At 41.5% G+C, this 25,246-nt stretch overlaps 1 protein-coding gene across 2 annotated transcripts in view; it reads left to right on the top strand.

Moving 5' to 3' along the window:
- ADCYAP1R1 (ADCYAP receptor type I) overlaps positions 1-25,246 on the top strand; it is a 357,068-nt gene that overhangs the window by 286,092 nt on the left and 45,730 nt on the right. For both annotated transcript variants that reach the window (XM_073582199.1, XM_073582200.1), the window contains exon 8: positions 11,142-11,239. In XM_073582199.1, coding sequence (XP_073438300.1) covers positions 11,142-11,239 — 98 coding nt within the window. The remainder of the gene's footprint in view (positions 1-11,141; positions 11,240-25,246) is intronic.

The raw sequence follows: 25,246 nt of genomic DNA, 5'->3' as shown, positions 1-25,246 counted from the left end.
ACTATAATACTGCTCCTATGTACAAGAATATAACTACTATAATACTGCCCCTATGCACAAGAATATAACTACTATAATACTGCCCCCTATGTACAAGAATATAACTACTATAATACTGCCCCATGTACAAGAATATAACTACTATAATACTGCTCCTATGTACAAGAATATAACTACTATAATACTGCCCCTATGTGCAAGATTATAACTACTATAATGCTGCCCCCTATGTACAAGAATATAACTACTATAATACTGCCCCTATATGCAAGAATATAACTACTATAATACTGCTCTTATGTACAAGAATATAACTACTATAATACTGCCCCCTATGTACAAGAATATAACTACTATAATACTGCCCCTATGTACAAGAATATTACTCCTATAATACTGCTCCTATGTACAAGAATATAACTACTATAATACTGCTCCTATGTACAAGAATATAACTACTATAACACTGCTCCTGTGTACAAGAATATAACTACTATTATACTGCCCCTATGTACAAGAATATAACTACTATAATATTGCTCCTATGTACAAGAATATAACTACTATAATACTGCCCCCTATGTACAAGAATATAACTACTATAATACTGCCCCCTATGTACAAGAATATAACTACTATAATACTGCATCCTATGTACAAGAATATAACTACTATAATACTGCTCCTATGTACAAGAATATAACTACTATAATACTGCTCCTATGTACAAGAATATAACTACTATAATACTGCTCCTATGTACAAGAATATAACTACTATAATACTGCCCCTATGTACAAGAATATAACTACTATAATACTGCTCCTATGTACAAGAATTTAACTACTATAATACTGCCCCCTATGTACAAGAAAATAACTACTATAATACTGCTCCTATGTACAAGAATATAACTACTATAATACTGCTCCTATGTACAAGAATATAACTACTATAATACTGCCACTATGTACAAGAATATAACTACTATAACACTGCTCCTGTGTACAAGAATATAACTACTATTATACTGCCCCTATGTACAAGAATATAACTAATATAATACTGCCCCATGTACAAGAATATAACTACTATAATACTGCTCCTATGTACAAGAATATAGCTACTATAATACTGCCCCCTATGTACAAGAATATAACTACTATAATACTGTCCCTATGTACAAGAATATAACTACTATAATACTGCTCCTATGTACAAGAATATAACTACTATAATACTGCCCCTATGTGCAAGATTATAACTACTATAATGCTGCCCCCTATGTACAAGAATATAACTACTATAATACTGCCCCTATATGCAAGAATATAACTACTATAATACTGCTCTTATGTACAAGAATATAACTACTATAATACTGCTCCCTATGTACAAGAATATAACTACTATAATACTGCCCCTATGTACAAGAATATTACTCCTATAATACTGCTCCTATGTACAAGAATATAACTACTATAATACTGCTCCTATGTACAAGAATATAACTACTATAACACTGCTCCTGTGTACAAGAATATAACTACTATTATACTGCCCCTATGTACAAGAATATAACTACTATAATACTGCCCCATGTACAAGAATATAACTACTATAATACTGCTCCTATGTACAAGAATATAGCTACTATAATACTGCCCCCTATGTACAAGAATATAACTACTGTAATACTGTCCCTATGTACAAGAATATAACTACTATAATACTGCTCCTATGTACAAGAATATAACTACTATAATACTGCCCCTATGTGCAAGAATATAACTACTATAATGCTGCCCCCTATTTACAAAAATATAACTACTATAATACTGCCCCTATGTACAAGAATATTACTCCTATAATACTGCTCCTATGTACAAGAATATAACTACTATAATACTGCTCCTATGTACAAGAATATAACTACTATAATACTGCCCCTATGCACAAGAATATAACTACTATAATACTGCCCCCTATGTACAAGAATATAACTACTATAATACTGCCCCATGTACAAGAATATAACTACTATAATACTGCTCCTATGTACAAGAATATAACTACTATAATACTGCCCCTATGTGCAAGATTATAACTACTATAATGCTGCCCCCTATGTACAAGAATATAACTACTATAATACTGCCCCTATATGCAAGAATATAACTACTATAATACTGCTCTTATGTACAAGAATATAACTACTATAATACTGCCCCCTATGTACAAGAATATAACTACTATAATACTGCCCCTATGTACAAGAATATTACTCCTATAATACTGCTCCTATGTACAAGAATATAACTACTATAATACTGCTCCTATGTACAAGAATATAACTACTATAACACTGCTCCTGTGTACAAGAATATAACTACTATTTTACTGCCCCTATGTACAAGAATATAACTACTATAATACTGCTCCTATGTACAAGAATATAACTACTATAATACTGCCCCCTATGTACAAGAATATAACTACTATAATACTGCCCCCTATGTACAAGAATATAACTACTATAATACTGCATCCTATGTACAAGAATATAACTACTATAATACTGCTCCTATGTACAAGAATATAACTACTATAATACTGCTCCTATGTACAAGAATATAACTACTATAATACTGCTCCTATGTACAAGAATATAACTACTATAATACTGCCCCTATGTACAAGAATATAACTACTATAATACTGCTCCTATGTACAAGAATATAACTATCATAATACTGCCCCCTATGTACAAGAAAATAACTACTATAATACTGCCCCTATGTACATGAATATAACTACTATAATACTGCCCCTATGTACAAGAATATAACTACTATAATACTGCTCCTATGTACAAGAATATAACTACTATAATACTGCTCCTATGTACAAGAATATAACTACTATAATACTGCTCCTATGTACAAGAATATAACTACTATAATACTGCCCCCTATGTACAAGAATATAACTACTATAATACTGCCCCTATGTACAATAATATAACTACTATAATACTGACCCCTATGTACAAGAATATTACTACTATAATACTGCTCCTATGTGCAAGAATATAACTACTGTAATTCTGCCCCCTATGTACAAGAATATAACTACTGTAATACTGCTCCTATGTACAAGAATATAACTACTATAATACTGCTCCTATGTACAAGAATATAATTACTATAATACTGCTCCTATGTACCAGAATATAACTACTGTAATTCTGCCCCTATTGTACAAGAATATAACTACTATAATACTGCTCCTATGTACAAGAATATAACTACTATAATACTGCCCCATATGCACAAGAATATAACTACTATAATACTGCCCCCTATGTACAAGAATATAACTACTATAATACTGCCCCTATGTACAAGAATATAACTACTATAATACTGCTCCTATGTACAAGAATATAACTACTATAATACTGCTCTTATGTACAAGAATATAACTACTATAATACTGCCCCCTATGTACAAGAATATAACTACTATAATACTGCCCCTATGTACAATAATATAACTACTATAATACTGACCCCTATGTACAAGAATATTACTACTATAATACTGCTCCTATGTTCAAGAATATAACTACTGTAATTCTGCCCCCTATGTACAAGAATATAACTACTATAATACTGCCCCTATGTACAAGAATATAACTACTATAATACTGCCCCTATGTACAAGAATATAACTACTATAATACTGCTCCTCTGTACAAGAATATAACTACTATAATACTGCTCCTATGTACAAGAATTTAATTACTATAATACTGCCCCCTATGTACAAGAATATAACTACTATAATACTGCTCCTATGTACAAGAATATAACTACTATAATACTGCTCCTATGTACAAGAATATAACTACTATAATACTGCCACTATGTACAAGAATATAACTACTATAACACTGCTCCTGTGTACAAGAATATAACTACTATTATACTGCCCCTATGTACAAGAATATAACTACTATAATACTGCCCCATGTACAAGAATATAACTACTATAATACTGCTCCTATGTACAAGAATATAACTACTATAATACTGCCCCTATGTGCAAGATTATAACTACTATAATGCTGCCCCCTATGTACAAGAATATAACTACTATAATACTGCCCCTATATGCAAGAATATAACTAATATAATACTGCTCTTATGTACAAGAATATAACTACTATAATACTGCCCCCTATGTACAAGAATATAAGTACTATAATACTGCCCCTATGTACAAGAATATTACTCCTATAATACTGCTCCTATGTACAAGAATATAACTACTATAATACTGCTCCTATGTACAAGAATATAACTACTATAACACTGCTCCTGTGTACAAGAATATAACTACTATTATACTGCCCCTATGTACAAGAATATAACTACTATAATACTGCTCCTATGTACAAGAATATAACTACTATAATACTGCCCCCTATGTACAAGAATATAACTACTATAATACTGCCCCCTATGTACAAGAATATAACTACTATAATACTGCATCCTATGTGCAAGAATATAACTACTATAATACTGCTCCTATGTACAAGAATATAACTACTATAATACTGCTCCTATGTACAAGAATATAACTACTATAATACTGCTCCTATGTACAAGAATATAACTACTATAATACTGCCCCTATGTACAAGAATATAACTACTATAATACTGCTCCTATGTACAAGAATATAACTACCATAATACTGCCCCCTATGTACAAGAAAATAACTACTATAATACTGCCCCTATGTACATGAATATAACTACTATAATACTGCCCCTATGTACAAGAATATAACTACTATAATACTGCTCCTATGTACAAGAATATAACTACTATAATACTGCTCCTATGTACAAGAATATAACTACTATAATACTGCTCCTATGTACAAGAATATAACTACTATAATACTGCCCCCTATGTACAAGAATATAACTACTATAATACTGCCCCTATGTACAATAATATAACTACTATAATACTGACCCCTATGTACAAGAATATTACTACTATAATACTGCTGCTATGTGCAAGAATATAACTACTGTAATTCTGCCCCCTATGTACAAGAATATAACTACTATAATACTGCTCCTATGTACAAGAATATAACTACTATAATACTGCTCCTATGTACAATAATATAATTACTATAATACTGCCCCCTATGTACAAGAATATAACTACTATAATACTGCCCCTATGTACAATAATATAACTACTATAATACTGACCCCTATGTACAAGAATATTACTACTATAATACTGCTCCTATGTGCAAGAATATAACTACTGTAATTCTGCCCCCTATGTACAAGAATATAACTACTGTAATACTGCTCCTATGTACAAGAATATAACTACTATAATACTGCCCCTATGTACAAGAATATAATTACTATAATACTGCTCCTATGTACCAGAATATAACTACTGTAATTCTGCCCCTATTGTACAAGAATATGGCTATTATAATACTGCCCCTATGTACAAGAATTTAACTACTATAATACTGCCCCTATGTACAAGAATGTAACTACTATAATACTGCCCCTATGTACAAGAATATAACTACTATAATACTGCCCCTTTGTACAAGAATATAACTACTATAATACTGCTCCTATGTACAAGAATATAACTACTATAATACTGCTCCTATGTACAAGAATATAACTACTATAATACTGCCCCTATGTACAAGAATATAACTACTATAATACTGCTCCTCTGTACAAGAATATAACTACTATAATACTGCTCCTATGTACAAGAATTTAACTACTATAATACTGCCCCCTATGTACAAGAAAATAACTACTATAATACTGCCCCTATGTACAAGAATATAACTACTATAATACTGCTCCTCTGTACAAGAATATAACTACTATAATACTGCTCCTATGTACAAGAATATAACTACTATAATACTGCCACTATGTACAAGAATATAACTACTATAACACTGCTCCTGTGTACAAGAATATAACTACTATTATACTGCCCCTATGTACAAGAATATAACTACTATAATACTGCCCCATGTACAAGAATATAACTACTATAATACTGCTCCTATGTACAAGAATATAGCTACTATAATACTGCCCCCTATGTACAAGAATATAACTACTATAATACTGTCCCTATGTACAAGAATATAACTACTATAATACTGCTCCTATGTACAAGAATATAACTACTATAATACTGCCCCTATGTGCAAGATTATAACTACTATAATGCTGCCCCCTATGTACAAGAATATAACTACTATAATACTGCCCCTATATGCAAGAATATAACTACTATAATACTGCTCTTATGTACAAGAATATAACTACTATAATAATGCCCCCTATGTACAAGAATATAACTACTATAATACTGCCCCTATGTACAAGAATATTACTCCTATAATACTGCTCCTATGTACAAGAATATAACTACTATAATACTGCTCCTATGTACAAGAATATAACTACTATAACACTGCTCCTGTGTACAAGAATATAACTACTATTATACTGCCCCTATGTACAAGAATATAACTACTATAATACTGCCCCCTATGTACAAGAATATAACTACTATAATACTGCTCCTATGTACAAGAATATAACTACTATAATACTTCCCCATATGCACAAGAATATAACTACTGTAATACTGCTCCTATGTACAAGAATATAACTACTATAATACTGCTCCTATGTACAAGAATATAACTACTATAATACTGCTCCTATGTACAAGAATATAACTACTATAATACTGCCCCATATGCACAAGAATATAACTACTATAATACTGCCCCCTATGTACAAGAATATAACTACTATAATACTGCCCCTATGTACAAGAATATAACTATTATAATACTGATCCTATGTACAAGAATATAACTACTATAATACTGCTCCTATGTACAAGAATATAACTACTATAATACTGCCCCCTATGTACAAGAATATAACTACTATAATACTGCCCCTATGTACAATAATATAACTACTATAATACTGACCCCTATGTACAAGAATATTACTACTATAATACTGCTCCTATGTGCAAGAATATAACTACTGTAATTCTGCCCCCTATGTACAAGAATATAACTACTGTAATACTGCTCCTATGTACAAGAATATAACTACTATAATACTGCTCCTATGTACAAGAATATAATTACTATAATACTGCTCCTATGTACCAGAATATAACTACTATAATACTGCCCCTATGTACAAGAATATAACTACTATAATACTGCTCCTATGTACAAGAATATAACTACTATAATACTGCTCCTATGTACAAGAATATAACTACTATAATACTGCCCCTATGTACAAGAATATAACTACTATAATACTGCTCCTATGTACAAGAATATAACTACTATAATACTGCCCCTATGTACAAGGATATAACTACTATAATACTGCCCCCTATGTACAAGAATATAACTACTATAATACTGCCCCTATGTACATGAATATAACTACTATAATACTGCCCCTATGTACAAGAATATAACTACTATAATACTGCTCCTATGTACAAGAATATAACTACTATAATACTGCTCCTATGTACAAGAATATAACTACTATAATACTGCCCCTATGTACAAGAATATAACTACTATAATAATGCTCCTATGTACAAGAATATAACTACTATAATACTGCCCCTATGTACAAGGATATAACTACTATAATACTGCTCCTATGTACAAGAATATAACTACTATAATACTGCTCCTATATACAAGAATATAACTACTATAATCCTGCTCCTATGTACAAGAATATAACTACTATAATACTGCCCCCTATGTACAAGAATATAACTACTATAATACTGCTCCTATGTACAAGAATATAACTACTATAATACTGCTCCTATATACAAGAATATAACTACTATAATCCTGCTCCTATGTACAAGAATATAACTACTATAATACTGCCCCTATGTACAAGGATATAACTACTATAATACTGCCCCCTTTGTACAAGAATATAACTACTATAATACTGCCCCCTATGTACAAGAATATAACTACTATAATACAGCATCCTATGTACAAGAATATAACTACTATAATACTGCTCCTATGTACAAGAATTTAACTACTATAATACTGCTCCTATGTACAAGAATATAACTACTATAATACTGCTCCTATGTACAAGAATATAACTACTATAATACTGCCCCCTATGTACAAGAATATAACTACTATAATACTGCTCCTATGTACAAGAATATAACTACTATAATACTGCCCCCATGTACAAGAAAATAACTACTATAATACTGCCCCTATGTACATGAATATAACTACTATAATACTGCCCCTATGTACAAGAATATAACTACTATAATACTGCTCCTATGTACAAGAATATAACTACTATAATACTGCTCCTATGTACAAGAATATAACTACTATAATACTGCTCCTATGTACAAGAATATAACTACTATAATACTGCCCCCTATGTAAAAGAATATAACTACTATAATACTGCCCCTATGTACAATAATATAACTACTATAATACTGACCCCTATGTACAAGAATATTACTACTATAATACTGCTCCTATGTGCAAGAATATAACTACTGTAATTCTGCCCCCTATGTACAAGAATATAACTACTTTAATACTGCTCCTATGTACAAGAATATAACTACTATAATACTACTCCTATGTACAAGAATATAATTACTATAATACTGCCCCCTATGTACAAGAATATAACTACTATAATACTGCCCCTATGTACAATAATATAACTACTATAATACTGACCCCTATGTACAAGAATATTACTACTATAATACTGCTCCTATGTGCAAGAATATAACTACTGTAATTCTGCCCCCTATGTACAAGAATATAACTACTGTAATACTGCTCCTATGTACAAGAATATAACTACTATAATACTGCTCCTATGTACAAGAATATAATTACTATAATACTGCTCCTATGTACCAGAATATAACTACTATAATTCTGCCCCTATTGTACAAGAATATGGCTATTATAATACTGCCCCTATGTACAAGAATTTAACTACTATAATACTGCCCCTATGTACAAGAATGTAACTACTATAATACTGCCCCTATGTACAAGAATATAACTACTATAATACTGCCCCTATGTACAAGAATATAACTACTATAATACTGCCCCTATGTACAAGAATATAACTACTATAATACTGCTCCGATGTACAAGAATATAACTACTATAATACTGCCCCCTATGTACAAGAATATAACTACTATAATACTGCCCTTATGTACATGAATATAACTACTATAATACTGCCACTATGTAGAAGAATATAACTACTATAATACTGCTCCTATGTACAAGAATATAACTACTATAATACTGCTCCTATGTACAAGAATATAACTACTATAATACTGCCCCTATGTACAAGAATATAACTACTATAATACTGCTCCTATGTACAAGAATATAACTACTATAATACTGCCCCTATTTACAAGGATATAACTACTATAATACTGCTCCTATGTACAGTAATATAACTACTATAATACTGCTCCTATGTACAAGAATATAACTACTATAATCCTGCTCCTATGTACAAGAATATAACTACTATAATACTGCCCCCTATGTACAAGAATATAACTACTATAATACTGCTCCTATGTACAAGAATATAACTACTATAATACTGCTCCTATATACAAGAATATAACTACTATAATCCTGCTCCTATGTACAAGAATATAACTACTATAATACTGCCCCTATGTACAAGAATATAACTACTATAATACTGCTCCTATGTACAAGGATATAACTACTATAATACTGCCCCCTATGTACAAGAATATAACTACTATAATACTGCTCCTATATACAAGAATATAACTACTATAATCCTGCTCCTATGTACAAGAATATAACTACTATAATACTGCCCCTATGTACAAGAATATAACTACTATAATACTGCTCCTATGTACAAGGATATAACTACTATAATACTGCCCCCTATGTACAAGAATATAACTAATATAATACTGCCCCCTATGTACAAGAATATAACTACTATAATACTGCCCCTATGTACAAGAATATAACTACTATAATACTGCTCCTATGTACAAGGATATAACTACTATAATACTGCCCCCTATGTACAAGAATATAACTACTATAATACTGCTCCTATGTACAAGAATATAACTACTATAATACTGCTCCTATATACAAGAATATAACTACTATAATCCTGCTCCTATGTACAAGAATATAACTACTATAATACTGCCCCTATGTACAAGAATATAACTACTATAATACTGCCCCTATGTACAAGAATATAACTACTATAATACTGCTCCTATGTACAAGGATATAACTACTATAATACTGCCCCCTATGTACAAGAATATAACTAATACTGCCCCCTATGTACAAGAATATAACTACTATAATCCTGCTCCTATGTACAAGAATATAACTACTATAATACTGCCCCCTATGTACAAGAATATAACTACTATAATACTGCCCCCTATGTACAAGAATATAACTACTATAATACTGCTCCTATGTACAAGAATATAACTACTATAATACTGCTCCTATGTACAAGAATATAACTACTATAATACTGCCCCCTATGTACAAGAATATAACTACTATAATACTGCCCCTATGTACAAGAATATAACTACTATAATACTGCTCCTATGTACAAGAATATAACTACTATAATACTGCCCCCTATGTACAAGAATATAACTACTATAATACTGCCCCCTATGTACAAGAATATAACTACTATAATACTGCTCCTATGTACAAGAATATAACTACTATAATACAGCCCCCTATGTACAAGAATATAACTACTATAATACTGCCCCTATGTACAAGAATATAACTACTATAATACTGCTACTATATGCATTATGAATAGGTGGAGGAATGCTTTGTATATCAGTGTTATTGTATTGTGGCGGCTTTTCCTTCTTGCTCTTACTCTGAGGATTTTCTCGGCAGGACACTTACTTCCTCTCGGTGAAAGCCTTGTACACGGTTGGATACAGCACGTCCCTCGTGGCTCTCACCACCGCCATGGTGATCCTGTGCCGTTTCAGGTAATTGCTGTGTTATATTATATTTCTGTAATTCCTGTTCTTGTTGGTGCATGCCCGTCCGGTCAGGGCAGGTTTATGACATCACTATGTTACTTATTTCTCGGCGTTTCTGGCTTGCTGTCAATCTTTTACTTTCTGACTTTATTCCTCTTCTTCCTTTTGGTCATTTGCATTTTCCGCTTTATTCTGATTCCTCCTCCTGAATCCAATACTCGCACTTTTGTGACATTTTATCCCTTGCTGCTTTTAGCTTCGTTTTTACACATCTCCTGTCATTATTTCCTCCCCGCTGAGGATTTTTACCCGCTGACGAGCGTCGTTTTTTTATACTTTTGTGTTTTTACAATAATGGTCTAAATTGGGCTATTTTACTAATGGAGGACGCGTCTCCTTCCATGGACTAAGAAACAAAGTACGGCACAAAATGTGTTAAGTAACGTATCTCTAACCAGGAAGATTACTGCAGCTCCATCCCAGAGTCCAGCTCCTGAATCTAGACTGTCTAAAATACTACTGACATATAGTGCAGACATAAGCATGCTATACTGTGCACAGAACGGTACGGCAAACATCTGTGTCATATGGTAACATTTTGAATCAAAGAGATAAAGTGCTGTTGTCTCCATACATCATAAGATAAAATACCGTATTGTGTCAATCAATAACTAAACGCACCGCTATACAGTGCCAAATAAATGTTCCAATGCCCAATTGCCCTATAATGTGCTGCACTCGGATCTACAGGTCTCTTATAAACAATTAATGAAGCAGAGATTGATTTTTCATTTTTCAGGGCTCCATTCTAAGTATCGCTGGGGGGGTCTCAGTATTTGGACCCCCAGCAGTCAGCAAGTTATCGACCCTACTCTCTTAAGACCTATTTCACACATCAGTTTTTCTTGTCAGTTGTAATCCGTCAAAATGGCGGAAAACGGGTCCGCCTGTGTACGGACATCAACGTGTGCCACCGGACCGTTTTTTTGACAGATCCGGCAAATGAAGAAATTTAAAGGAACTGCTGTCTGGAGGAGAGAGAGAGAGAGAGCTACACACTGAGGAGACGAGCCTGTCATGTAGCTGCAACCCCCCTCTTCCCCCACAACACACACACCAGTGTCTTCCTGCGTGCAGCTCTGTGAAACCTGAAACCATCCATTTTCCTCTCTCAGCCTTCCCCCCTGCAAGGGAAAGCATTGCTTTGTTCTGAAACCATGAAGCTTGAATACAGGTATAGGAAATAATAAAAGAAGCCTAGCGCGCACTTCGCTTGTGACAGAGATATGAAACTCACATTTCTGCAAAGGGCACGAAGCCAGCTTTCTAAACCCCTAAGTTTCACGATTCTCGGACTTCCAGAAATTGAGATATGGATTGCTCCCAAATGGAGTGTCCTATCTAGTGCATTCTTGATGTTTTCTTTTTGGGTTTGTTACACTGGGAAACATGATACCCTTGGTGAGTTCATATGAGCTTCCCCCAATAAGATATGGTTATCATAACCTTTTGAGTTAAGTTATAACTGAGAGAGAAGGGGGGTTGGACCTCACCAGACCGCCCATTTCGTGAGGTCACAGACCCTAGGCTATAGGTATTCCTTACCAAATTCCAGGCAGTTCAGCTGGTGTCCTCCTGCCAGAGAGACGTGCCGATGAGTGGGAATGTTTGGTTAAGCGCCCCTCCCCCAGCCACATGGTCTGCCTAATACCAACTACGCACATGTGAGTGTCACTTTCTGTTCTTTCATCCACTTTGTTTTATATTTGTATTTGTACATACGTATATAAAACAAATCCAAAATGGAAAAAATCCAAAGTGGAAAAAAAGAGCCGGGCTGAATAAACTGCGCTGACCAGAAAAAAACGCACCTTCGGCAGTCCATTTAATAAAAAACGTCTTTAATAAGCCTATGCGTTTCGCGGCAAAACCAGCCACTTCATCAGGGCATAAAGAACAATCACAAATTCAGGATATAAATACAATCACAAACTGTTTGAATACACCTTTCTTTGACATAATTTCCTGTGGAAACGCCCATATATCATATAAAACCATGTATATAAATAAAGTGCTTAAATATTGTGATTAAAATCCAATACCATTTCTATCAATATCATGGAAATATTATACACCAAAATAACAAAAAATATATAATATAAAATAAAATGCAAAAAAATATAAACTCGAACCCACCACTTCGGAACAACTCTAAAAAGTGGTTCACATATCTTAGCCCACTAGACCACACTCAGTTCCTCATATGTAATTAACAAATATCCCACTCATTTTATTATTTCACCAGAATATGTCTAAAAAAGGTCACTAATTTCATTTAAACCCATCGGTTGGAGTGTATTTAATCTCTATATCCAATAAGTTTCCTTTCTTTTTACATTTTGTATTCTATTCGGGGTATGTTCGGATACATGATCTATGGGAAGCACCGTCAGAGACACAGAACCCTGATGGATCACTGCGCAATGACGGGACAAACCATGTTTCATATATCCCTTTCGAATGTTAAATCTTTGGGAATTAATCCTTTTTTTCCACTTTGGATTTTTTCCATTTTGGATTTGTTTTATTCATTACCAGCGGGATACCAGCGACGACCGGACCTTTATGAGTGATTCCCAGTTTGTTGCTATTGTGGTTCTTCTAGATGATACACCATATGTGCGCTTTCCATCTTTGTTTTTTCTAGTATTTGTACATATGTAATGTCTCAACTTTATAACAACTTTTTATATTTGTAACCACTGCCCGACTTTTTGGGGGAATAAATGATAAAATTATTTAGTCTGCCTTCATGCTCTAGGAAACGAACTACGAGCCTTTTTTAGATAATTACGCTACTGTTCGGGTCGGCTTCGAACCCCTCCATTAAGTCTATAACTTAAGTGGAGAAACCAGGAGCTGGTGGCAGCGTGGTGTGTGCGGCTGGCGAGGCTTGCTGGCAATACAGAGGGTCTTATATTGCTGAATGAGTGGTTGAGGCCACAGCATTGATAATTCCCTTACTGCAGTAGTCTAGTTGCCGAGCACAACAAGCAGCCCGTCCGGCAACTAATTATCCTAGGTGCAGTTCCCTGACTGACCTGAGGGTAAAGGGGGCGCCGGAGAGCTGCGAGTTCAAAAGTGGAACTGAGAAAGTGGGATATACATAAATACCCGCAGTTCTTGGAAGGTTGTTAGCAGTGGTGGGGCATCCAAAATACCCCCCTGCGGTAAATTGTTAGAGCAAGATTAGCTTGCTGTATTTTTGTCACATGGTGCCAGTGGTGGGATAACTAAGATAAGCCCCCACTGTGCCTGTGATAGCCGTGTGCCGGCAGTGCGTCGCGTCCCTCTGTCCGCTGACAAACCCGTGTCGGTGGTGGGATCGTGACAATTTGGTGGCAGCGGCGTGCCTCCTGCTTGCGTTCGTCACAACCATATAGCACTACAATGTTAGCAATAGGTGACAGTTTTGAAGAGTCAATGTATAACTTTTGAATGTGGATACCTTATGGCGGTACTATGTGGACAATGTATGTCGCTGTGATATATAGAACTAATAAAGTGACACTGTATAGCACTATTATATGGGCACTGCATATTAGCATATTACATACCACTGCATGGCTCTGTCCTATAGCCACTGGATGAAATTAGCATATGAGCAATATACGGTGTTGTTATTTGGAATGATATGGTAGTATTTTTGGTAGCGCACTATGTCTTTGTTAGCATGCAACTTAACTGGCAAAATTTACTGTTACAGTGGCATGTAAAAGTTTGTGCACCCCTGGTGAAAATTACTGTTATTGAGAACAGTTAAGCAAGTTGAAATGATCTCTAAAAGGGATAAAGTTACAGAAGACGCATTTCCTTTGTATTTTAGAAAAAAATATTTTCATCTTTTAAATTTTAAAAATTAAAAAAAAGGAAAATGGGCTGATGTAAAAGTATGGGCACCCTTGGAGTTTTGTGTGATTTGAACAAGGTTTCAGACCTTAATTATCAGAGTTATGGCTTGTTCACTATCATTGTTAGGTAAAGTCAGGTGATGCAAATTTGCCGCCTTTATAAAAACCCGGCCTCCTCTAACCTTGTGCCAAATAACAGCAGCCATTGGTTCTTCTAAGCAGCTGTCGAGCACTCTGAAAATGAAAATGGTGGAGGCCAACAAAGCAGGAGGCGGCTATAAGAAGACAGCCAAGTGTTCTCAAGTTGCTCTTTCCTCAGATGGAAATGTATTTAAAAAATGGTAGTTATCAGGAACCGTGGAGGTCAAGATAAGCAGGGTGTGATGGTGTGATAGGCTATGTGGATATCATTTTGTGTATATTTCTATTTCACTTATTTTCATAGTGTTTTTCTTGTTGCCTTGTATGTCTATAGCCTCACTGTATCTGTCTCTTGATGACCCCCTGTAGTTCTTTAAGCCCCAAGGCTCCTTTGTTCTCCTCTGGGAGGCCTGCAAACCGTCCCAACCTGTTTGACTACCACTGGACACAAGGAAGGGGGTGGGGAGGACAGGAGCTGGACAGGTCAGTTCCTATGTGGAGAGGATTGTGTAAAGACTGCACCTCAGAGAGAAGGACCCATTTTATCCTCTGGTGCTAGAGTTTTGGAATCTCATCTCCCTGGACATTTTATCCTGTTACTGTCCTGCATTCTTGTTCTGGACTATTGTATCCTCAGTGTGGTGGATTGTTTATGGACCTTCTAATTTTGCCTGTAATAAAGGTCTTGGGATTGTTCACCCTTCTCTCGCTCTGTTGATTGTGTGGTATCGGAGAAGGACCCTGTGACACGGGCTGGCTGGCAAATTTTAGCTTGGGGGGCAAACACAAAGCACTGGCCCAGGAGTGGTGGCCCATCTTTATGTTATAGCGTCTGAGGTCTCACATACCATTTAGCGTGAGTAGTGCGCATCCGAAGTGCAATTGATAAGAAACCATTTCATACATATTAAACTTAAATGGTCTTAGTAGAGTTGAGCGAATTTTTCAAAATTCGGCTCCGATTATAAAAAGCGGCGAATATTGTAATTGCAATATTCGCCGAACTCACAGCCGAATGTCACTGGAGTCAATGGGAGTAGAAATTACCAAATATGTTGGTACTATTATGGCACAAATGTGGCAAACTCAGATTCGGTGATCGATTCTGAACATATTTGCTCAACTCTACTAGTTAGCAGCCATACCGTAAAGTGTTACACACATCAAATGCTACCTGAGATACCAGCCTTAACCTGTCTATACTCACAAGCCTTCTTGCAGTAACACCCCAGTGTGCACAGTCACACGTAATGTAAGATTGATATACAGACATGACAAATGCCAACAAAACTTTAGTTTTACTCGTGTACTGAATTCACTAATACACTTAGGCCACAATTCATCAAAGTATTTTTGCTAGAATTCTGACATAATACACTTTGAAAAATCGGAAAATTGTGCACATCTCAAAGTTGTTAATAAAATGTTGTGGCTTTTGCCATGTTCACCCAGTCTTAGTCAGACACACCAAAGTAGGAAGAACATGGGCGGCAAGTGGTATGGCGAAGCCCGTCAACCAAGTCTTCAAAAGTGACAACACTTTAGTGGTCTAACATTTAGCCAGAAATGTAAAGTTTTGGCACAGCACACACCAGTGATAAGATGTGCCTAATTCATTAGGTGCTAAGGGCCCCATCACACATAGCGACTCACCAGCAATCCCGACAACGATATCAACTTGTCAGGATCGCTGGTGAGTCGCTACATGATCGCTGGTGGGATTTTCGGGTCTACTGTAGTGCCACTACTGGGGCGCCCCGCAGATGTGATGGGGAAGTCCTCTTTGTCATCCAGGTCCCAGACCGTAGGCAGGGAGTCAGGGACCTGGGGGGTCGGTTCGGGCCGTGGGGGATCGGTAGACGTACATGGTCATAACATGTTACGGTGCACAACCTGAGTGAGAGGCACGTCGTTTCCTTCAGATTGTATTTTGTACACAGGCCCGTCGGGGCTTAGTCGGTGCAACACTCGGTACGGGTTCACCTCCCACCGGGGTTCTAACTTGTTTTGGGGGCGTTGATCAAGTATGAGTACCCGATCCCCAGTTTGAAAGTCAATGGGTGGGGGCAGTGCTCCCCCTTGGTGTTCTAGATCCTGGAGCTTCATATGGACGATACGATGGAGGGTCTGCAGCCGATGCCGGTGGTTTCGGACCCACGAGGATACCCTGGTCCAGGGTTGTGGCTCTTCCGGGTTCAATTCCACCTCCGTAATTCCTTTGCCTTCTCGCCTGAACAGCAATGAGTAGGGGGTGTAACCAGTCACTCGATGCACCCGATTGTTATTTACCCACACTAGCTCGGGGACATATTCAGGCCAGCGGGCCTTGCGGTCACTCTCCAGGGTGCGCAGCATTTGAATTAGTGTACGATTGAATCGCTTGCAGGCTCCGTTTCCCTGCAGGTGGTATGGCGTAGTCCGTGATTTATCGATACTGTAAAGATGGTGTAGCTCTTCCATGACTTTTCCTAGGAAGCACGCTCCTTGGTCCGAATGTATTCGTTGTGGACAGCCGTACACTTGAATAAAGTTCTTACAAATCGCATAAGCGGCCGACTCCACTGTTTGGTCTCGGGTGGGGGTGACCACGGCGAACTTGGTGAAATGGTCCACGATAACGAGACAATGTTCATACCCCTGATAGGCAAGACCTATGGTCAGATAATCCACCGTAAGAAGCTCCAGAGGGGCTGGTGTTACAATCGTTTGCACCGGGGCTCGCACAGGCGGCAGGTTCGACAAGCTTCTTCTACGGCAGCGTTCAAGCGTGGGTGGTACACTATCTGCTGCAACCATTGTAAAGTCTTTTGAGCAGCAAAGTGAGCCCCTTTTTCATGGGCTTCCCGGGCCAGTTGGTTGAGATGGGCTCCGGGCACGATCACCTGCCGTATCGTAGCTGACGTGGTTCGGGACATGGCCTTTCGATATAAAAGTCCCTTTTTGATGACTAGTTTTTCCCACTGGCGCAGCATCAGCAACATATCTTGGGTCAAAGTCTGTCTCTGCGAGCCCGTGGGCAATCTACCGGTGGCCACCCATCGGTGCAGGAGTCCATTTTCTGTATCTTCTTGTTGCTGCTGGATCCAGTTGTCGCGGGGTTGTCCCAGCATCCCTCCATCCCTCCTAGGAGTCCCGGATGAGGCACTTCTTGCGTGTTGACTGTAAGCGCGGAAGTGATGAGGGCGTCTCATCTGCTTCCAATTCGTCGTCTCGGTTCCTCCCTGGGGTGGTGTGTCGGATTCTGGAGAGCGCGACGGCGTGCACGTTTTCAGCTCCCCGTTTGTAGATGATCTTATAATTGAATTTGGCCATCCGAGCCACCCACCGCTGCTAGAGGGCCCCCAGTTTGGCATTCTCCAAATGGGCTAACGGGTTATCGGTCCGCACTACTACTTCGGAGCTCGCCAGATACTCTGTGAATCGCTCCATCATTGCCCACACTACCGCGAGGAGCTCAAGCTTAAAGGAGCTGTAACTGTCCGGGTTACGTTCTGAGTTGTGCAGCGACCGGCCACCATAGGCGATCACTTTCTCCCTGCCATCCTGCACCTGTGACAACACAGCTCCTAGTCCCTGGAGGCTCCCGTCGGTATGCAGGATGAACAGTTGCAAAAAATCCACATATGCCAGTACCGGGGCGTCCGAGAGAGCAGCTTTGAGGTCTTGAAACGCATCCTCTTGCGGTTGCTGCCACTGGATCTTCCGTCCATTCGCCCCGGCGGGAGCCCCCTTCAGCAGGTCTTGCAGGGCTCGGGCTCGGCGTGCAAAATTCTTCACGAACCGACGGTAGTAGCTGGCCAACCCCAAGAAGGCCCACACATCCTTCACCGTCTCGGGGGTAGGCCACCCCTGGATGGCAGCGACCTTTTCCAGGGATGGTCGAATGCCCTCTGCCGAGACAGTATGCCCCTGGTACTCGATCTGGGTGCGGAACAGGTGGCATTTCTGGGGCTTTACCTTTAACCCGTACTTCTGCAGCCGGCCGAGGACCTGCCTCAACCGCCTCAGGTGGTCCTCGAACGTGGCGGAATAGATAATATCATCCAGGTATATCAACGTGGCTTCAAAGTTGAGGTCTCCGAGACACCGCTCCATCAACCGCTGAAAAGTTCCGGGGGCGTTGGCCAGCCCAAACGGCATCCGATTGAACTCAAACAGTCCCATGGGAAGGATGAATGCCATCTTGGCTCTGTCTTCCTCCGACATCGGCATTTGCCAGTACCCGCTGGCCAGGTCAAGGGTCGAAAAGTACGTTGCGCTCCCCAGGGCGGACAGAGACTCTTCTATGCGCGGCAGTGGATACGAATCCTTGATGGTGCAGGCGTTCAACTTCCGATAATTCACGCAAAAACGTAGAGTGCCATCTTTCTTCCGAACCAGGACAATAGCGGCCGCCCAAGGGCTTTGGCTTTCTCGTATGACCCCCTTCCGGAGCATTTGGGCTAATAGAGTTTTCACTTCCTGATATAGCTGCGGTGGTATTTGCCGATATCGCTCCCGGATGGGGGCCACTCCTGCCGTGGGGATCCCATGCGTGTTGGCCGTGGTACATCCGAAGTCGTCCTCGTGGCTGGCGAAGACACTGTAATACTGCCCTAGGAGTGTCTCTACTTGGAGAAGCTGGGCTGGCGCTAGGCCGGAAAGTTCAGCCCGAATTCTCTCCAGAATGACTCGACCTTTTTCTTGGGCCGCGGACGCGGCAGCCTGTTGGGTTCGTACCGCTACTGCCCAGGGATCTTCGGGTCCGGCAGCAGCTCCTCCAATGGCCTTACTAGTTTGGCCATTTCGGCCCGGGGCTTCAGGGTGATATCCTGATCTTCCAGGTTGACACAACGTACCAAGACGGTCCCCTCCCGCACTGTGGCCAGGGAGCGGGCCACCAGGATTCCAGGGTGCAGGTGCTCTGAGTAACATGGTTCCACCTGCACCTCCACGCCCTCCAGTGGTATCGGGGCGCGGATCGGCAGAGCCACCACCAACTGCCCCGGAGGAAACACGAGCGAGGTGCCGCCGGCACGATGACCTTGCCCACCGCCTCACCCTTCTGACACTCCTTGAGCACTCGTGCCTCCCGCACCAACCACTGGAAGACCTGCCCCTGGGCCGTGCGAGAACCCCACTGACTTAGGGTCTCCTGCGTGGAATCGTTGAGGAGTAGATTGCCAAACTCCCGTAGTACATTCTCTCCTTGAGTCAGGACCACTCCCCGGCGACCGAGGGATTTACCACACAATGTCATCTGAAGCCACTCCACCCTGGCGACAGGTACCTGCAGTTGGTTTGCGGCTACTAGTCATATCATGGGTCCCCACTGGGGCCTTGCTGCTTCTGGGAAATGCTGCCAGCATGGTCGTCACCTGCGACTCCGTATCCACTAGGCACCGCACAGCACGACCCTCAACTTTGGCCCATACTATTGGGCACTTAGCGACCAGTTCTTCGGGACTTCCACTACCCCTCATTGTGGCTTCTGGCTGATATCCTGATCTTCCAGGTTGACACAACGTACCAAGATGGTCCCCTCCCGCACTGTGGCCAGGGAGCGGGCCACCAGGATTCCAGGGTGCAGGTGCTCTGAGTAACATGGTTCCACCTGCACCTCCCCGCCCTCCAGTGGTATCGGGGCGCGGATCAGCAGAGCCACCACCAACTGCCCCGGAGGAAACACGAGCGGGGGGCTGCCGGCACGATGACCTTGCCCACCGCCTCACCCTTCTGACACTCCTGGAGCACTCGTGCCTCCCGCACCAACCGCTGGAAGACCTGCCCCTGGGCCGTGCGAGAACCCCACTGTTTTAGGGTCTCCTGCGTGGAATCGTTGAGGAGTAGATTGCCAAACTTCCGCAGTACATTCTCTCCTTGAGTCAGGACCACTCCCCGGCGACTGAGGGATTTACCACACAATGTCATCTGAAGCCACACCACCCTGGCGACAGGTACCTGCAGTTGGTTTGCGGCTACTAGTCATATCATGGGTCCCCACTGGGGCCTTGCTGCTTCTGGGAAATGCTGCCAGCATGGTCGTCACCTGCGACTCCGTATCCACTAGGCACCACACAGCACGACCCTCAACTTTGGCCCATACTATTGGGCACTTAGCGACCAGTTCTTCGGGACTTCCACTACCCCTCATTGTGGCTTCTGGCTCCGAGCGGCGTCCCCCATGCCCGGAGCCCTCTACTTTAATGCCCGCCGGGGTGGGTATCTCCCATTCCGTGGACACTCCCATGCGAAATGGCCCAGTTCCTCACACTCATAGCACCTTTTGCGGTGAGGCTCGGCCACCCCGGGTATTGCGAGGCCCCCAGGGTCCGGAATTGTAGCCAGGTTGCCCGGGCGCGGGCTCCGTTCTTTTCTTCACTTCGGCCAGTTCGCCCCGGATACTCTTCAGTTCTTGTCTCATTTCCTCAATCCATTGAGGTTCTTCGACAATGCTTACGGAGGACTCCATGCTCCGGGCCTTTCCCACAGGAGCCGCCATCCCCTGCTCTTGCTCTCGCACCCGGGCCTGACTCCCCACTTTGGAAAAGGCTAAATGTGGGTTCACTTGAACCTGTTCCCGCAATGCCTGCATGATTAGCGGGTCCTGGAGTCGTCACTAGCAGGTCATGCAGGGTAATGTCGATGGGCCCTACCCCTATTCCGTCCTTCCTTTCTATGGTGGTGTGTAGCTCCTGGAGAGTGTTCATATATTGGGTGATGGTCTCCCCCTCCCCCTGCATCCGACTGAACAACCGGGTTCTCAACTCTCCCACGTCTGTTGGATCCCTGTGGGTCTCTTCCAGGATCTGTAGGACCCTGGCGAAGGTGTTACGACGCCCGGGGGGTCTCAACATTACCGACTTCTGGACCTCCCCATCTAGTGCCATAAGGACCACCTCAGTCTCTAAATCGGGGGTCATGGGGTGCATGCGGAAAAGGCCCCGCATACGTTCAGTCCAGCTCCACAACAGCGTATCGGAGCCAGAAAACCGGGGCAGGTTACTCAGCATAGCCCCCAGGGAGATGCTGGAGCAGGGACCCCCGTCATCCACCCTGCTCGCAGCCCCACTCTGATCAGGCGCACCGCCATCTGCGCTCGGAGACTGCATCCTGCCGACTACGCCAAATGTGGTATTTGCAGGTACGCAGGATGCAGTGACGAGTCGCGAGACAATTTGGTGCTTTCTAAAATAACGTTTATAAGACTAGAGGGAACTTTCCTCAGTCACGGCCTGATCAACAACAGGGGTAACACGGGTTGCCCTTGCAGGGGCTCTAGACAAGCAAACACAACTAGGCAGAACACGACTACTTCCGGCAATAGCCGGTCACTATAGGGCCGCGGTATGGCCGACTACGGGTCCTTAATTGTAAAGTCAACGGGGAGTCCGCGGTCAGCAGAGGCCCGGCCCCTGCTGCGGACCGGAGCGGGACAGTGGTGGCCGCCGACGGCATGGTACTTGCCGTGGCCACGGGCGAGAGTTGGGCGGCTGCGGGTGGCGGGGAACAGGTCGCAGCCGCAGGCTGAAGGGAGGTGGCAGCGGCCGCGGGTGACCGCAGGTAGGCTACAGCCGCGGGCTGAGAAGAGGAGCAGGGCAGCAAGTCTCGGCTGGTTGCCCTGGCGCCATCCCTCTGGAGTCCTCGGTAAGCGTCCTCTCTGGCACTGGTGGGTCGCTCTAGCTTCCAGTCGCTCCCACGCTCTCCTGCAGTCTCTGTCCCGGTCTGCTGACTCCTCGTCCGGGGAATTCCCCGCCTCCTTTATACTGGTCCCTCCCCCAGCCCATCTGTCTGTCAGAACGGTCTGTCCCCGAATTCTGCCTCCCGGGGACAGTTTCCTCAGGAACCCAGATGACGGCTCCTTTGGTTCTGGCCCGGACACTCGGTGGGGGCCGTTCCTCCCACACTGGCGCCTGGCAGGTTAGGAACGCTATTAACCTGTAGATTAACCCCATTCTGCAAGTTGATAGAATTTTTTCTGTTGACAGGTCCCCTTTAAGAGGAGCTTCTTAAGATGTCTTGTAACCATGGTGACAGTCTGTGGGAGATGTGCTTCTAACTGTGAAGCAAGATGTCGTAAGGGGGTGGAGATAGTAGTAGTGACTGACCCCAGTGACACCCCACACAGCTTCTAGCACCACCCTCCAAATACACAGTGAGGCTGTATGCATGCACTCCAGCTTCATTGTCACCCTGCGCATGCCTAGGGAGGCAGCAATGATGTAGAACACTGACAAATGCCTATGGGATTTACATTCTGCTGTGCACATGCTGCGGATTTTTAACTGCGGAAAGGCTGCGGTTTTGAATCTGCAGAAAGAATTGACATGTCAATTCTTTCTGCGGATTCTGCTGCTGTTTACCACCTATTCCATTGTCCAGGTGTCAAACCGCAAGGGAAATCCACAGACCAATTCGCAGCGTGTGCACATAGCCTTACAGAATGCAACCCATTGAATTCAATGGCATTCCGCAATGCTGTGCTAATGCTGCCATTTTTCCGTGGCGGAATCGCATAGCGGAAAAAAACGCAACATGCTCATTATGTGTGTGAAATCGCCGCAATTCCGCACACATAGGATTGCATGAGATCTGCTTACTTTCCGCAAGTGGCTATGCCCACCATGCGCAAAGTGAGCGGATCATATGCGGATGGTACCCAGGATCTGGAGGAGAGGAGACTGTCCTCCAGGCCCTGGGTACCATAATCCTGTAAAAAATAGAATAAAAATAAAAAATCATGATATTCTCACCTGGCGTCCCGCGCAGCCTTCCCTGGCCTTACCGACGCTCCCGGCAGCTCCCGTTCCCAGCGATGCCTTGCAGCAATGACCCCAGATGACGTAGCATCACTGGGAATGGGAGCTGCCGGGAGCGTCGGTAAGGCTGCATGGGATGCCAGAAGGTGAGAATATCATGATTTTTTTTTTTTATTATTATTTTTAACATTATATCTGTTTACTATTGAGGCCGCATAGGCGGCTTCAATAGTAAAAAGTTGGTCACACTCATCAAACACCATGCTGGAAAAGTGTGACCAACCTGTCAATCACATCTCAAGCGATGCTACAGATCGCTTGGAATGCGCTTGAATTCCGCAAGCGCAAAACGCTTGAAAAACAATTGTTTTTCGCCTGAAAAATGCATGTGAATTCGCCTGTGTTATACCCGCTGCGGGAGTTGCGGAAATGCTGTGGAAATTTCCGCAGAATTTCTGCACGTGTGCACTTAGCCTAACACACGTCACCACGTACACAGTCATGTCACTATGTCCACACTCATAGACACACAAGTCACCACGTGCACACTCACCCACGCAGGTCACCACGTACACGGTTGTGCATATACACAGTTCACATACACAGACGCACATATCACCACATATACTCACACTTTCACATGGGGCAGCCTCCTCAGCGGTGCTGCACTGTCTGCTTCCTGCTCTCCGATTGGTAAGGGAGCACAGTGAGCAGGAAGAATACAGTACAGCCCCTAGGGTTGGCTTCTCCACCAATCAGAGAGCGGGAAGGACATTGCAGCCTTGAGTGACCGCTGCTCCACCAATCATGATGCTGCTTGTTGAGAAGAGCAGATAAAGGTACAGTGCGGCTTCGAAAGTAATGTGTGGCTGAGCGGCCCAAAGCTGCTGCTAGGAGACCAGCCCAGGGGACAATTGCCTCTCTGCTCCCCGGCCCAGCCCGCCCCTGAACATAAGGTCTGGAAGACCAAGCAAAATGTCAGTAAGAGCTGCTCATAGGAATGCTAGAGAGGCAAATAAGAACCTCCTCTTCTTCAGAAAGATTTAGCAGACAATATAATTGTGGTACATACTCATCTGCACCTGCACAAATATGGCCTTCATGGAAGAGTCATCAGAAGAAAACCTCTCCTGCGTTCTCACAGTAGAATTCAGTGTCAGAAGTATGAAAAAAAAACATCTAAACAAGCCTGATGCATTTCAGAGAAAAGTCCTGAGGACCGA

The sequence above is a fragment of the Dendrobates tinctorius genome, unplaced genomic scaffold, assembly GCF_039654945.1.
Source record: "Dendrobates tinctorius isolate UK_male_01 unplaced genomic scaffold, ASM3965494v1 ptg000070l, whole genome shotgun sequence".
Classification (NCBI taxonomy): domain Eukaryota; kingdom Metazoa; phylum Chordata; class Amphibia; order Anura; family Dendrobatidae; genus Dendrobates; species Dendrobates tinctorius.
This window is presented reverse-complemented; position numbering and strand designations above follow the sequence as displayed.